Here is a 17,518-nt window from a genome sequence, read left to right as displayed (position 1 = left end):
CAAAGCTCATTGAAATCAATGGAAAGACACTCACTTTGACTTCAGTAGGCTTTGGATCAATCAGGCCTCTAACTTTTCTGAGGGCTTAAGTTGACTTCAATTACTGCGGTGGCTTTAAGTCAACTGAAGTGGTGGTTCATGTTCACTCTTGCCCCTCCTGTCTGTGGTGTGCGTCCTCACAAGGAGCTCTTCCACTGACTGAAGTGGGGCATTGTGGGACACTGACGCTGGAGTCCAGCAGCCCTGGGCTGACACCCTCAGCTAAAAGCATGGGGTTCACAGCACCCCACACCCCCAACTGTCAGCTGGGCACTGGGCTCACAGCTGTGTCCCCCCAGCCCCTGTGCTGACAGCCGGAGTGCTGTCAGCCAGGTAATGGGCTCATAACTGTGAACCCACACTGTGTAACCCCGGCCCAGGGGCTGACAAAACTGTGAACCCACACAGGGCTCAGTTTCACAGCAGGGAGCTACCAGAAATCAAATTGACATTCTTGTCTGGTTCATGACTGCAGTTTCACTTTTCAGCTTTGGCTGTCAGCTGGTGGGGGGCTCTGTGAGCCCCCGTACCAGGTCTGGCAGCCCAAACTGTCAGCGCCATGTGGGGCTCATTTCTAGAATCCCCAGGCTACAGGGCTGACAACTGGAGCCAAAATGTGAAATAATAGCAGCTGTGAACCTGACAAGAATGTCAGTTTCATTGCTGGTAGGCTCCCTGCTGTGAAATTGAGCCTTTTGGGCTCACAGTTGAGGCTGTTGCTAGCGGGGAGAGAGCGGGGGGAGGTCTAGCTACCAAGGCTGACAGCCAGAAACCCTGCTTTCCTTTCCTCCACAACCCCAGATCCCTCACCAGGAGGCAGCAGTGGGGTCTAGGCTCTCAATACTGGGGGGCATGGAGGGGACGACACACTCTCAGCTGTCAGCCCGGCTTGGGGTTGGATAGAAGTCTCAAGGAAGGTGTACTGTTGTTTTGTCAACAGGCCTAGAAGTATAGTCCTCCAACTCTAGTCTCTCTTTCAGTTGCGTGGGTTCTGTACCCCCTGGGTGGGTCTCAGCTAGGTTGACTTCCTTGCTGGTAAAACCTAGTTTGGCCCAACCTACAGCTGGAGGAGGGAAATTTGGGAGGGAGGCAGACCTTGGCCTTCCTGTTTCACAGATTCGCAGCCCAGGGCCCTGAAAATGTAACACCCTGGGTAGCCTAAGTTTGGCCCACCTCCCAGTCACCTTCTCCTGAGCCACTGCCTGCCACACCTGATATCTCCATTTGGGGCATGTCTGCTGTTAAGTAAATCTCCTTGGCTTCAAAACCGCAATCTAGGGGCCAATGCAGGTTACCCTCTGGTGTTCCTGCACACAGTTCTTCCTCCTTTGTTATTGTTGAAGGTAAAGGAGTAGGGGCTGCTCTTTCTACTGCTCTCTTTCCCTACCCCTACGGGAGCTCTCTTTATACTGGTCCTTTCTCCAGGAGCATGTTAGGCAGTGTCTGAGGGCAAAGTTTTCCTGGCCCAGTACTGATCCAGCCCTTCTTTTTTTTCCTCAGACTGGATGTGGGGTCTGTAAATTCCATCACAGAAGATAACTAATTTTAATTTGTTGATGCATGCAAGTAACTTCTATTGTTTCTGGAGTGCATTATGTTTGTCCTTGTGTTGCTCAGTTAATTAAATTCATTAAGTCCCTCTGGAGTGAGTCTCAGTCCTCCCTAATCTTCAAGAATAAGTTCTATGTTGAAAATAGAATTTTCTCACTATTTTTCCTTATCCCCCTAACTTTTAGATTGTTGTTTGATGTATTTAAACATCAGTAGCATCACACTTAACCTTGCTTTAGGATTTTCTGTTGATTTCAGAGAAACTTACATAGAACAAGAGCAAGGAGAAACTTCTAATGACCGCAATGATAAAGCCATCCGGGTAGCAACAAAATGGTATGATGAACACTTGAAGAAAATAAACAGTGAGGAGACCATACAAGTTATTTTACTAACAAATGACAGAAATAATAAAGAGAAGGCTGTGCAAGAGGGGCTAATTGCTTATACATGTAAGTTTATTGATATGAAGTATTTGACTTATTGCTGACATGTAAAAATCCCCCTAGTGTCTTCATATTTATCTTGTAAATAATTTTGTGCCTTTGTTTTTATAGGTGAAGAATATATAAAGAGCTTGATAGCTAATCCTGATCTTGTAGATCGGCTTGCTTGTGTATCTGATGAAGGGGTATGTTTTCTTTTATTTATTTTTTGTTCCAGCTCTTCAAAAGAAATATAAATGTTTTACAGTATAGTAATATTAGTCTTTATGTGTCTTAACTTATCAGTGTTTAATGACAGTATTGTTTCCTGCTGCTGCTGCTCTAGAGAAATAAAATGGGAAATGCTGCTCTGAATGCACTGTTTATGCAGTTATTAGAAAATAGCTACAAGTTACATGCAGAAGTCACAGTTACTGTGAGCTCCTCATTCAGTGTCGGATGAAAACAATATCAATTGAACAAAAAAATGTAGATCCATATCCAGAATAATTGGTGCAAACAAAAATTGCCTAAAACTGGATTGTGGACCAGTTAACTCTTTGATTGTTCCTGTTTTAGAGCTCACATTAATTTAATATTTTTCATAAGCATTTTCTGTAACATTTTTAGTTAATATATGATTTACTTGTATAAACAGTTTAGGTATTCCAAATACCTACATACTCATATAATTAACAATAATTTAATATGGGACAAAAGATAGATATTTTCTGATTTATTAAATATATTAGAGTTGATGTGGTTTCCAAGGCTCTCACTTTGCTCAATATTTCTCTTAAAGTTGTGGTTTAATAAATCCTTTAAATCATCTAATTTGGTTGGGATTTTAAAGGCTTAGGATTTGGCGGGCGGTGAGGGGTTACATGGAACATTAATAAATATTGTCTTGGAAACCAGTTTTCCCTCATACAGACTTGATGCTGTCCTGATTAAACTCTGAACAAATATAAAAGCACTTGACATCCCCACAGTATATGGCTGTGGTGTGCAGCTGTAGGCAGAAGGAAAGAACTCCCAGTATGTGATGCTTCCAGGGTCCTTGTACTGTTGTGAAACCTTTTGAGACAGTAATCCACTTCCTGTTAGCAGTAGCCTAACACATTTTATATACTCTTATTGCTACATAAACAAATGGCTATACCTCTGATTTTTGCAATGGAGTTTGGTAGGCTGAATTTGATGTCAATGAACTTAGTTTTAGGATAGTTATGAATGCAATGAACTGACTACCAATTTTAACTTTTTTAACAGAAAGAAATAGAAAGTGGAAGAATAATTTTTTCAGAGCATCTCCCCCTTAGCAAATTACAACAAGGCATAAAATCTGGAATCTACTTTCAAGGAACCTTCAGAGCCAACAGAGATAATTATCTTGAAGCTACAGTATGGGTTCATGGAGATGCTGAAGAGAACAAAGAAGTGAGTTTTGCATTCGATTTCATATTTTAAGAAACATCCAGTGTGTTTTAATGAAAGATGTGGAGAAATTGGAGTGGGTCCAGAGAAGAGCAACCAGAATGATTAAAGGTCTTGAGAACATGACCTATGAAGGAAGGCTGAAACAATTGGGTTTGTTTAGTTTGGAAAAGAGAAGACTGAGAGGGGACATGATAGCAGTTTTCAGGTATCTAAAAGGGAGTCGTCAGGAGGAGGGAGAAAACTTGTTCACCTTAGCTTCTAAGGATAGAACAAGAAGCAATGGGCTTAAACTGCAGCAAGGGAGATTTAGGTTGGACATTAGGAAAAAGTTCCTAACTGTCAAGGTAGTTAAACACTGGAATAAATTGCCTAGGGAGGTTGTGGAATCTCCATCTCTGGAGATATTTAAGAGTAGGTTAGATAAATGTCTGTCAGGGATGGTCTAGACAGTATTTGGTCCTGCCATGAGGGCAGGGAACTGGACTCGATGACCTCTCGAGGTCCCTTCCAGTCCTATAGTCTATGAATCTATGAATAACTTATGGGATTCTAAGGATTTAGATAGATGAGCCATATGACCTCTTGATCTGAAATGTTGCTGTTATGTCCATTCACTTAATGAAGGCCCTTTCTCTTAATTTTTTGTGGCCTACATTAATTATCTATATGTGATGTCATCCCAGTTGTCTTTAACTCAGGTTTTCCACCAAGATCTTGGTTTTTATAGCACTGTCCGCTTCTTTTTTGTGAGCAGTGTGCTTTATTTTGGTCATTTTTTTTCCTCCTCCAGTTTTCTTTGCCGCTAGTCTGACTCTTTTTTGTTAATGGGAAGTGAGAAGATTCTCTATTGACCGATATACAAGTCCACTTGTTAAGACCAAGGAAATATGTCTGGAGTGCATTCAAAAATATATTTTTTCTCATCTTCTTGAGCATTTATTGAAGTTAGTAATCTGGGAATGTAATGTAGTAAAATCTCATTCTGTGGGCAAATTAGTGACAGAAAGGTAGGAAAGGTGTCATTTGATTTGTTTAAAAAAAAAATCTACAGAATCATAATTTCAGTGGTGTCACCCTCTGCGTCATAGGGAGGACTTGCTGCTTTCTCCCAGGTCTAGGTCCTACAATTGATGGAAACTTTGATAATACGGTGTCTTTGGAAATGGGTCAAGTTAGGTGTCATTTAAAAGTCCTGTCTATCACAAACACAGTGATACCAAACACGACAGACCTAGAATAATTGTGTAAATGTAAAGTTGAGCGAATTTTTATAAATCAACATTTTTTAGTTTATACTTCAACACAGGGATGCATTGTTTCCATAAAAAGGACATTGATCTTTGGTAATCCTGGGGGAGTTAGCCCTGGCTTGTACGACTGAAAACACTAATTCATTGAGTCATCTCCATCTAGGGCACCATTGCTAGACAAATTGGCACTCAATTCTCTCAACTGTATACTTCCTACTCAACTTGTACAAGGCACGCTGTTAGCCAAACATTTGCAGAGTATTGAGTATCTAGTCTGTGCACACAAGCATTTGATTACCTGAAGGATTGATTTGGAAGTGCATGCTATTTTACACATCACTGGTGTGTGATAAATTCTTCCTCCAAGACCCATCCATGCCCAGTAGGGAAGGGTAGATTTTGGATGTGCTTGATCGTCCTCGGAACCAATCCATTGCTTGATGATTTGCTCTTGCAGAAGTCTTCCATGTAATGTCTTACAGAGAGCACTAGAACATCTGTCTCGTGCAAAAATCCAGAGTTTATTAGCACCCCTCTCTCTGGCATTGAGGGCATACAACAGGGATTGGCAACTAGCTCGCCAGGGTAAGCACCCTGGTGGGCCAGGCCAGTTTGTTTACTTGCCGCATCCGCAGGTTCGGCTGATCGCGGCTCCTACTGGCATGGTTCGCCGTCCCAGGCCAATGGGAGTGGCAGGAAGTGGTGGCCAGCACATTCCTTGGCTCACGCCGCTTACCGCAGACCCCATTGGCCTGGAGCGGTGAACTGTGGCCACTGGGAGCTGTGATTGGCCAAACTTTCCGAAACAGCAGGTAAACAAACTGGCTTGGCCGACCAGGGTGATTACCCTAATAAGCCACATGCCGAAGGTTGCCATTCCCTGGCACACAAGATAACTTTAGTGTCAGCCACCTTATGGGAGCTACCAAGAAATTGCTCTGAACTGGGTGAGGCAGCAGCTTCGTTACACCATGTGACAACAACAGTTCTTTGAACAATTTAATTGATTCCTCTGCATACACGTGAAACATGAGGTGGTGTGTTCTAGATCTATAATTAGATTTCACCCATCCAGTAACAGATGTGAACTCCAGGATCACTGTTATAGTTTTATCATTGAGTCAGACTGGAGAGTCTAAGGGGAATGTCTATCTTGCCACTCAAGCAAGCTGGATTTAGTGATAAATGGTCACTTACACCAAAAATCACAAAATATTCAGGTTGCTTCCCAGTCCCACTCACTTACCCCAGATCAGTCGATACCCTAGATCTTATACCAAGGACCAATCCTGTAATAAAATATCTATAGGTTTATTAACCTTTATTAGAAAAAAGAAATGAAAGTTATTTTACAGGGTAAAGCAAGCAAACATACTCACACTGAGTTACCATCTGTGATTCCTAAAGATGATGGAGATGTGGTAATAATCTGTCCATTCAAAATGTCTTTCTGGGCAGATCCAGGTCAATCCTGGGGAGCTCTGCTTTAGTTTAGTGCAGGTGTCGGCAACCTATGGCACACTTGCCAAAGACGGCACGCGAACTGATTTTTAATGGCACGCTGCTGCCCTGGCAGGCAGCAGCATGCCATTAAAAATTCAGCCTGGCCTGCTCTTCTCCACCCTCTGTCCCCTTGCCTTCCCCCACAGGGGCAGAGGGAAGAAGCTTGGTCCTGCCAGCTCCCCTGCCTCTTCCCCAGTATGCTAGGTTCCTCCTCCTCCTCCCCGTTCCTCCCTCCCTGCTTGTCAATCAGCTGATGGCCCTTGCGAGGGAAGAGCGGAGTGCTTGCTGCTCCTGGTGGAGGCCGAGAAGAAGTGGGGGCAGGGCCTTGGGAAAGGAGGGCTGGAATTGGGGCATATCTCCTTCAGCCCCCTGCCGTGAGCACCCCACGATCCCAGCCCTCTGCCCTGACCCCGCCTACACACACACACCCAGCCCTCTGCCCTGAGCCCTGTACTCTCCTCACACACACCCAGCCCTCTGCTTGACTCCTTCACCACCCCCCTACACAACTCCAGCCCTGACTCTGGCATCCTCACTCACCCACTACATCCTGACTCTTGCACACCCTCACCCTGAGCACCAAACAGGAGCTCCTGCATCCTCTCCCCCCACACACAAGATCTCCTGTCTGCACCCCTCGCACCAAATGGGAAGCTGCCCAGGTAAGCACTCTGCAGCCAAACCTCCTGCCCCAACCCTGAGCCCCCCTCCCTCATTGCTAGCTCCTGGCCAGACTCTTCACCCCCAGCCCTGTGCTCAGTGCACTCCCATCCTCGGCTCAGTGCAGAGAAAGGGGAAGAGAATGGGCCAGAAACAGTGGGTACCTACCTTCTCCCTGGATGTGGGCAGGGCCGGACCCCAGACTGGCAGCAGGCTGAACGGGTCCGGCAGCTGGGATCCCGGCTGGCAGGAGCCGGCGGATGGAACCCTTGAGCGACAGTGGGCTGAGCTGCTCAGTTCGCTGCCGGTCTGGGGTCCCGGCCGCCGGCTCCGCACAGTCTGCTGCCGTTCTGGAGTTCTGGCTGCCGGCCCCTTACCAGCCAGGATTCTGGCCACAGGCCTCACGCAGCCTGCTGCCAGCCTAGGTGAACAGAACCCCAGACCAGCAGCGGGCTGAGCAGGCCAGTGGCGTAAGATCAACATTTTAATTTAATTTTAAATGAAGCTTAAACATTTTGAAAACTTTGTTTATTTTACAATACAAGACTGATTTAGTTATATAATATATAGACTTAGAGAGAGAGACCTTCTAGAAAACATTAAAATGTATTACCGGCACATGAAGCCTTTAAATTAAAGTGAATAAATGAAGACTCGGCACACCACTTCTGAAAGGTTGCTGAACCCTGGTTTAGTGTCTCTGACCCTGTGAGAGTTCAAACAGCAAAGCGAGATGAATAGTTTTCTTTTGACCTTATTTTATTTTTAACTTTTGACCTTCCAGTCCATGAGAGGAGCTCACTTGCATGTATCATTTCCAAGGTGTGATAAGGCCATTCACCAGTCCTTTGTATTGTGATGTCCTTTAATGATCCATTTAATTTTGATAGATCTTCTTAATGAGTGAGAAGGAAGATTCCCCTGCCTGTGCTCACAAGTTCAGAGCAATCGTTTTCAAGGTCATATAGCAAAATTTACATATTTCCTTATAGAATGGGATACAGACCTTAAAGTGAGATTAACATATGTAGCAATTTACAAATGTTTCATAGAGTCTAAACACTAAATACATTCTTACAATAATAATACCTATTATTACAAACATGCTGGTTTGGTTTGCAGCTATGAGCCTGTCAATTCTAGCTAATGCCTACAGACTTGGTCAGAACTGGCACTTGATTTACCAGTGTCACAAGGGAAACATATGAAAAGTTGCACGTGTGTCTTTAATAAAGTTTCTTGTACATTTAAGCTAAATTTTTAATCTGTTGAAACAAAAATTAAAAATAAAAAGAGATTAAACTTGGAAAATCCAAGCATTATCTGGGTTAAAATCTGAAAAGTGTGTGGTTACTGGGAGTGAGAATACTAGAAAAGTATATTTAGTACTGAAAGAGATCTGGGGTGGAAAAAATAGTTTTTGATAGCTCTTATATTAGTCCGTGTAAGCTCTTTGGGACGGACTGCTGCTTCTATTGTATGTGTGTACTGTGCCTAACACAATAGGGCCTCTGGGGGCTACTGTAAAATTTTGTAATTTTAATATCTAAAACATTGTTTTCTTAAACAGATAATTATACAAGGACTTAAAAATTTAAACCGAGCAGTTCATGAAGATCTAGTAGCTGTGGAACTGTTGGCAAAAGACCAGTGGGTTGCACCATCCTCTGTAGTTTTGCAAGATGAGGGTCAAAATGAAGACGACGATGAAAACGAAGAGGAGAAAGAAAATACTGTATGATATAACTTTCAGGTTTCTGATCAGTCCTACTTGTGCTCCTGTGTTGTATCCCTTTCTTCTTGTTGCCTAGCACCCTGGAGCAAGATCTATTTCAGCTCTTGAAAGATGAATTCAATAGATCTAGTCAAAAATTTCCAAAATTTATAGTTTGAAGAAAAATGATAAAATTTTGAAACAATGATTCCCATTTTTTTCATCCAGTTCTAGTGGTGAGAGATGTGAAATCAGGAATGCCAGTGTAGCCAGGTTGTGGCTGGATACATACTTCCGTATCTCTCACTCTCTTTTCCATGTGATTTTGTATAAAAGTTTCCTTCAAAACTAGATGTATCCTCCAGTTTACCTGCTTTCTTTTCTTTCTTTTTCTTTTCTTCTTTTTTCTTTTTTCTTTTTTTTTTAATTTTTAAGGGGATGGTAATTTATTGTAACTTAAGATAAGTTAACTTTTATTCCTATACCAAGAAAGTAAATATTAATGCAGGGATCGGCAACCTTTGGCCCGCGGCCTGCCAGGGTAAGCATCCTGTCGGGCCGGGCCGGTTTGTTACCTGCTGCGTCCATAGGTTTGGCCAATAGTGGTTCCCACTAGCCGCCGTTCACCGTCCCAGGCCAATGGGGGGCTACTGGGAATCAGCACAGGCCGAGGGATGTGCTGGCCGCCACTTCTCGCCACCCCCGTTGGCCTGGAGCGGCGAACCGCCGCCCGTGGGAGCCACAATCCGCCTAACCTGCAGATGTGACAGGTAAACAAACCGGCCCGGCCCAGTCCGCGAGGGTGCTTACGCTGACAGGCTATGGGCCAAAAGTTGCCGATCTCTGCATTAATGATAATGGTACTTAGCAGCAGCTTAAGCAGGTAGCAATAAAATACCTTACAAAAACATTGGGTTATTTAAAACAAAAACCCCCCAACAACCAGGAAATTCAAACGTAAGGTTAAATTTCACGTTTTCAAATATTCTTTCTTTTTAAAGATATAGAAAGATGCCTGTGCTGTTTAAACACCGCCTTTAGTAATTTCTGAGAGAAATCAGAAACTCCACCAACCTTTTATTTTTGATTACAAATAATTTGTAACAGATTTCTTCTAATCAGTGGATCACAAAAACTGGGATGCCTTAATCTTAATTACACAATTGTCCTGCCAACTCCGGCTTTTATTATAGTCATACAGATGTACTAAATATGGATAGATATGTAAAAAAGATACACTATACAAGTTTCTAATTAGAAAAATAGTACACTGGGGGTGATCAGTCCCTGCTCATAAATGGTCCCGCTCCTGGAATGTATGGAAGTTCTCACGTGATTATCTTCTAATTCCATGCATGAGCCAGTTATTAGATGGAGCTAGGTCCAGATTGTAGCACTTGCATGAAAAGAGCAAAGGTTAAGTGTGATGACAAACCATTAGCCTTCAGTGGGGTCATGTATGTTAGTAACCAGGTTATAAAACATTCTGTGGTACATATTTGTGATACTCCATTCAGAGAAAGAGACAGGAAGATAGTGTTTCTGTGGGAGGTAGAGTTAAGATAGTGTGGGCACCTACTTCCATATAGTCAAATACTTGTTACCTTAACTTTGAATTTCCTGACTTTTTAAATTATCTTAAAATAAGCACATAGCTTCCCCCCCCCCCCCCACCTCATTCGCATCCCCAAGTAATAAGAGTCTTTCTGTTAAGAGGTTTACAGAACAGCAAGGGTGGAGGAAAGTAGGGGGATTGCATGGGCAGTAGAACAAGAGAGCATTCCTCTCACACAGACAGATTTGAGGTAATTGGAGGTAATCATCTGAACATGAGCTCCCAGTTTGACCTTGTGCCAAAAGAGCTAATGTGTTGCTGGGATGAATAAACCAGGTAACCTCAAGTGGGGGAAGATAGGTTATTTTACATCTATATTTATCACTGGTGCGACTACTGCTGGAGTACTGTATCTGGTTCTGGTGCCCACAATTCAAGAAGGATGTTAATAAATTAGAGCTCAGAGAAGAGCTATGAGGAAGATTAAGGATTAGAAAACCTGCCTTATGACGATAAATACACTGATCTCTTTAAGTCTGTCTTGACAAAGAGACGATTAAGGGGTGACTTGATCAGTTATAAGTACATACATTGGGAACAAATATTCAATAATGGGCTCTTTATCATACAGAGAAAGGTGTACCTGATCCAAATGCTGAAAGATTAAGCTAGAAAAATTCAGACTGGAAATAAGGTGTACATTTTTAAGTGAGAGTAATTAAGCATTGGAACAATTTACCAAGGGTCATGGTGGAGTCATGATTGGCATGCTTTTCAAAAAGATCTCTAGGATTATTTTGGGGCAGTTTTTTGTCACTAGTGTTATGCAGGAAGTCAGAGTAGATGATCATGTCTTCCCTTCTGGCCTTGGAATCTATGGACTCTTTTTTTGCAGCTTTTTTTCCCCCTCCACTGTGTTCTTATGTATAATATATCTGTAAATTTAGGGTTAATACCAGTTTAATCTAGATCAAAGCAGCTGATGTCACACCTTGGAAACATTAAAAGTGGTGTAAAGGATATGGGAGGAGGGGAGAGGCATGGTTCTATTTATGATGTCATAATCTAGTTTATGAGCATTACAGTGACTGATAAAATTGTGTCCTTAAAGCATGAGTTAGATTATTTACTATATTAGCTATATTAAAATCATGAATTCAAACACAGTTTGTGTTTAAATCCTAGCTAAAGTCTTCCGTAAGCAAGAACATGTTGAGACCATCAGGAAGAGTAGTAGGTATTATAAAAAGAAATTGGAGACCATTTTGTGGCATGCTTTCCAAATCACAGATAAAAGAGGTAAGCAAATACTCTGTTTGTTGTAAATGTTTTTTAAAAAAAGAAAAGGGAGGGAAGGGGAAAAGTTATTTCTCCTCCTTTTCTCTTTCAACAGGCCAGACGGCATTTGTTTACACCAGCTGATCGCAGAATCCCTCGAATTCGAATAGAAACCAGACAAGCTTCCACATTAGAGGGACAAAGAATTATTGTTGCTATTGATGGTTGGCCCAGAAATTCCAGATATCCTAATGTAAGTTTAAAATAAAAATTTCATTATTATACATCTGAGGATAGTAATTTTTAATCTAATGATCAGAACTATTAGTAGTATTATGCTAGGTGATTTAAAATCTTTTTGTGTTACATGTTTTGAGTAACTTTAGCGATGCTGAGGAAGTTCCCAACATTATTTGAGTGAATAACATTTGAGGCCACAGCTCTCAAACTTGAGCGTCTAAAGTGGCCCCACTTTTTTTCAGAGGTGCTGAGCATCCATAGCTGCTACTTACTTTCAGCTCTTGTATTTAGGCTTTGAAAGTCTGGTCCTAAAGTTATGAAATGAAATTTCTGAACTGATTCCAGTGTTTTACATATTTAAACTAGGGAATGCTGTTTTTCCTTTTCCTGTACAGTGTTGCATACACTGACAGTACTCATAAATAGTAAACAGGGGTTTTTGAAGTTAACCTGTGTGAAGCACTTTGAGACTTCAAAGTGAAAGAAGAACTTCATATTTCTAACAATCTTGGAAACCAAATCAGTATCAAGAGTATTTAATCTGAATATGGAGAGAGTATAACAGGAGAGAGTACCAATCCCTCTCATAAGGAGGCCATTGGGGCTTCAAAGTGGGAAATACGCAGTGATCAAAATCCTGGAATTTAAATACCTTTGGCCAGACAGTTCTTAGGGAATGTGGGCACCACAAAAAACCAATGGATCTCCAAGATGACAGAGTAGCTAAGGGAAGAGTTGCACTGTACAGTTTAGCCCATAACAGCCTAACATATTGTAGGGTTAAGAATTTGATTGTCAAACAGCCCTGTGTCAAGATGTTGCTTAAATCTCTCTCGCTCTCTCATTTCTTAGGGGTCACTTTGTAAAGAATTTAGGATTCTGCTGGAGATAAAGAAACTGAGACAGAAGTTCTACTTCTTGAACATGATGTTCCCCATCAGCCTTTCTCCCAGGCTGTTCTTAGCTTTCTGCCAAAAATGCCATGGAGCATTACAGAAGAGGTAAATTTAAAAACACATGTAAAAGAGTGGCTGCCACCTGAGCACCCCCCTTGTAGCACTCTACCTCTGTTTTTCCCTTTTCAGGGCTTCTTTTGAGCTCCACACAGTCTTTCTCTCTGTTCAGTAATACCCCTCCTCAGAGACTGGTTTTATTGGCATTATGGTTCAAAATAAACACGCGCACACAAAGATCTACCCCCTGCCTGAAACTGGGCGCCAGCTTCTTCTCTCTGAGGTACGGTCTCAAAGCGCCCTAGTGTCATAGGCTCTTCCTGCTTTAGTAAGCCATTCTCAGTCCCTCCTGGGGTTGACCCTTGATCTCAGGGTCTTTGCTGTAGGACCTTTTTTCTCACTCTCTGCAGTCTCTATACTGCGTCTTCCTTATTAGGGCCTGGTGTTTTCCTTAGACCAGTTCAGACCAGGTATCCAGTCATAGAGTGCACTGGACCACACTCCGTCTTAAAGGGGACTGTCACTCTATGACAACACCAGTTTTAACTGTGCTCTGTGACTAACACATCATCTTCAAAAACCAGACACAAAATTTCTCTATCTTGTTGGCAAAGGGATCTCAGAGCATAAGATGGGAGGGGAAGAACTTTTCCAAACCTACCATCTCTTGGAATGAGAATTTTTAAAATATTATTTCTACCTCACTCCTCCCTTCATTCCACTAGCAAGAGTTATGCTGTATGAGATTGCTTCAGCCACTCTCATAAATCTTCAAAGCATATTCAATACAAAACCAATTAGTTAACTTGGTTTAATGAGTTCCAAGTACATTTCCTCCAATGATTTAACTTAAATGTGGGAAATGACTATTTTAGGATTTATAAATATCAAGGCACTTTACAAACATTGACTGACCCTTGTATAACCTCTGTGAGGTAGGTGGGATAGTATCCCTCATTTTACATTCATTACACATCTTCATTTGCAACTTTTTTTTAAAACTGGGAAACTGAGACAGAGAGGTTATATGTTTTCTACTAAACCATAAAATTTTCCATGAACTCCAAGTTAGCATGGACTGTGCAGAGGATCAGGAGCCAAAAATAAAATACTGGCTCTGACACTCAGAGGGACTGAGTGTCAAAACCAGTATTTCTTAGCTCCTGATCCTTTGCTAACTCCATGCTGACTCAGTTCATGAAAAGCTTTTGTCTTTTTTCTTCTGTTTGCCAATAAATAGCAAATGCTGTAAAATTTCTCTCATAGTTCTTCTGTCCATCACCGTAGTACCTGTACACCTTGACATAACTCTATACAAGAGAAAGCTCTTCTAAACAGAAAGTCAGTGTGACCTGTGCTCCCGCTTTTGAAAATTTTACCCCAAAGTACATTCCTCTAATGACATTTTGTAGTTTGGTTTCTCCAACATGTTTGAAAACCTTGTTTAAAATTTCAGGACATGAAATTTAGAGAAGACTTAAGGTATCTGTGTGTATGTAGCGTGGATCCTCCAGGCTGTACTGATATGATGATGCATTACATTGCAGAGAACTGGAAAACGGAAATCTCGAGGTATTTTGTTCCCTTATTTTTCTATCTATGGGTCATTTTTATTTGTCATTTCCCCCCCTCCCCCTTTTTCTCTAACAGTGTAATGGCAGGAGGAACTGAAATGAGATCTCTTTAATGTGTGGCACTAGAAAACGTTTTTGTCTTCATCAGTTGCAGTAATGGAGCCACTGATGTCAGCATGTTAAATGAAATTTGACTGAGTAGACAAGAAGGATTTTTAAAAATATTTCTTGAGATGAAGTGTCACTTCTCACATAAAGTCACAAAAAAGATTTTTGTTTGTTTTTGTTTTGTTTGTTTTTTTAATTTGAAATGTGTGTGCGCGATTTGCAGTGTTATGGTCAGCATTTAGAGTAAATGCTGTGTTTGTTTCAACGAGACTCTTAGGCGTGGTCTCTACTAGAAAATTAAGTAGGTTTAATTGTCAATTGAGCGTGAAAAATCCATATTACTGAACGGCATTATTTAAGCTGATCTAAGTCCTCATGCAGACAGCGCTAGGTTGACAGAAGAATTCTTGCGTCAACCTAGCTATCAGGGAGGTGGATTACTTACTTACTCTGTAGTGTCTACAACTAAAACGCTATGACACTGAAGCTACAACAATGCATCTGTGGCATTTTAAGTGGCGGCAAGTCCTTAAAGTGGTTGCCAGTAGGCTGTAAAACATATTTAGATACAATCCCCAGTGTTCACTCATCATTTTCCCAATAATCCTGCTCTTGGCTTGAAATCTTGCAAGTGTGCTGTCTGCCCACAGATCTTACATCTTTTTTTACTTCTTTTTTTTTTTTTTTGACCCATTTATGTTTGGCTATTCTTTAAGTTATGCACAGATTAAATAAATAGTTAGTGGAAATTTGACACACTTAGCATAGAATTAAGTCTCACTGAGATCTAGGGTTAGGTGTGAAAAACATTGGTTTCAGTTAGTAAAGATATGATCATTTGAAATATAGTTGTTTTGCACATGCACCAATATAAAGTATTTTAATTCTCCCAATGTGTAGTAGTACGCTCTGATCCTGCATTCAGAATCCCATAGATGGACTCCAGTGCTGATCGCTTTGTAGAGTGAGGGCCATAATACAGATGCACATACATATGTGTATAGCTTTCCATGTTATCTGAAACTGTGTGCTTATATCCAGGTAGCACAGGTTCACTAGTGAACTCTGGTGTCTTTTAAAAAAAAAAAAAAAGTGAAATATTATACTAGTTAACGTTAATGTTGAGAAACCAAGCCTGTATTTCAGGAAATTTGAAAAGTTTAATTTTTACCACAATGTTGTGCATATATAAAATTTGCTATTCCCATTTTCCATGTGTTATATTCAAACCAGTAGCCCAGTCTAGGATTCTGAGGGATTTTTACAAAGGTTGGGAAGGTGGGGGTTGTTCGGGGGTTTTTTTGAGTTGCTCATAAAACCTCACAACTAGTTGATTGTGTGTTTGGTATATATTAGCTTGTGACGATAATAGCAGATAAGACCAAAATTGTAGGGCTAGCAAACATGGAGGATGACAAAACCAAATTGCAATTTGGCTTGGAGAGGGAATAGAGCAGTGGGGGCTGCAAGCAACAAGGACAGTGACCATCCCAATAAATGTAAAGTCTCTCACCTAGACAATCGATGTGCACCCCAATGTTGTATCTACTGTAAACATCACTTTAAAGTGAAATTAAATGAATGTTACTTGTTCATGTAATCCAGGGATTGGCAACCTTTGGCACACAGCCCGCCAGGGTAAGCACCAGTTGTCTGCAGGTTCGGCCGATCGCGGCTCCCACTGGCCGCGATTTGCCGTCCCAGGCCAATGGGGACTGTGGGAAGGGATGGCCAAGGGATGTGCTGTCCGCCACTTCTGGCCGCCCCCATTGGCTTGGAGCGGCAAACCACGGCCAATGGGAGCCGCAATCGGCCGAACCTGTGGACACTGCAGGTAAACAAACCATGCTTACGCTGGTGGACCACGTGCCAAAGGTTGCAGATCCCTGATGTAATCAGTTGCACTAGTTGCTGCAGGGAAATGGGATTGTGAAGAGAGATGAAAAATACAAAGGGTCTTTCATATTGTGAATGTCTGCTTAAAATTCAAGAATCACTGCTTCAGTCCATAAAATGCATACAATGTGATATGCCGAAAGTCATGTTCTATTTCTTTGAAGGTTGGTGTACATATTGCAGACGTCAGCCATTTTATTCGACCAGGAAACGCTTTGGACCAAGAGTCAGCAAAAAGAGGGACAACCGTATATCTATGTGAAAAAGTAAATGTTCTTTTCGCAGAGCTTTCTTGTTTTGGTGGAATGTTGTTGCTAACATTTTATTTGGAGGAGATGGAGACATATCATTATCCAAATTAAGTGCAGTCTAAAGGCCTCCCTTTTGTTCAGTTTGGAGATAAAGTGTTGAATTAAACACACATTGTATCGAGAGTCGTCCAATAGAGCAGGACTGTAGATCATTCTAAGGGTTCTCTCTAAATCACAATAAGAAATACATCACTTTAGAAGTATGTTGCATATACTATGTGTCCCAAATAGCAGGATTAAGAGAGGTATCCTACATACTTCTGACTCTGGGGTATTAATCTCATTGTAATTTGCAGATCACTGTTAAACATCAGAGTTATAGTCCCTTCACTTACTGGTCATCAGTCAGCCAGGGTAGAGCTGACACAGTAATTGGTAGTTACAGCAGAACAATTGGCACAAGTAGGGAATCCTAAAGTAATACAGTGATGTGGCAGTCATAGGCAACAAGAGCTCAAAGCTGTGGTGTCTGCTCAATTTTCTCGTTGCAGAATCTCTTTTAGCCTACAGAGGCTCCATCTTACAGATGTCTGTGCCCAATTCAGCGCCATCTGTTTTTGCCCTGCTTGCAGCAGTATATTTCTTGTGAACCACCATTTCTTTTCAATAATAGCTACTGTAGAAAGAGCTGTTACAAAAACTGACACCTGTTAGATTCCACTCAGAAGCAATAAGTTTCTTCTGAAGTTGTGTGTTCCTTTTTCTTATATATCTGAAAAAAACTATTTTGTATTTTTCATGATGAGATTAATGCCAGCTGGAAGAGCCATTTAATAAAAGCTTAGAACCAATATTTTCTTGCTGTTAAATATTTTATTGTCATATGATTTGAGATGGAAAGAAGTCTCTAACTTATCTAGGTAAAACTGTATATATTACTAAATAGTTTGTTTATCCCTTGTCTTACAGAGGATTGATATGGTTCCAGAGTTGCTTAGCTCCAATTTATGCTCTTTGAGATCCAACGTGGACAGGTATTTGTACCTAATCCATATTTAGATCTTGTCCAAGTAGCTCCAGA

The 17,518-nt window shown here is 41.4% G+C and overlaps 1 protein-coding gene across 1 annotated transcript in view; it reads left to right on the top strand.

The window, feature by feature from the left end:
• The window catches only part of DIS3 (DIS3 homolog, exosome endoribonuclease and 3'-5' exoribonuclease), a 30,217-nt gene that overhangs the window by 2,322 nt on the left and 10,377 nt on the right, over window positions 1–17,518 (top strand). Inside the window, 12 exon segments of the mRNA XM_030566434.1 lie at window positions 1,849–2,042; window positions 2,148–2,221; window positions 3,288–3,455; window positions 8,439–8,603; window positions 11,323–11,436; window positions 11,531–11,668; window positions 12,509–12,532; window positions 12,534–12,656; window positions 14,065–14,131; window positions 14,134–14,180; window positions 16,351–16,452; window positions 17,407–17,471. Coding sequence (XP_030422294.1) covers window positions 1,849–2,042; window positions 2,148–2,221; window positions 3,288–3,455; window positions 8,439–8,603; window positions 11,323–11,436; window positions 11,531–11,668; window positions 12,509–12,532; window positions 12,534–12,656; window positions 14,065–14,131; window positions 14,134–14,180; window positions 16,351–16,452; window positions 17,407–17,471 — 1,281 coding nt within the window.

Source organism: Gopherus evgoodei, chromosome 1 (genome assembly GCF_007399415.2).
Source record: "Gopherus evgoodei ecotype Sinaloan lineage chromosome 1, rGopEvg1_v1.p, whole genome shotgun sequence".
NCBI classification, from domain to species: domain Eukaryota; kingdom Metazoa; phylum Chordata; order Testudines; family Testudinidae; genus Gopherus; species Gopherus evgoodei.
The sequence above is the reverse complement of the archived record's forward strand: the minus strand, read 5'-3'. Positions and strand labels throughout refer to the sequence as shown.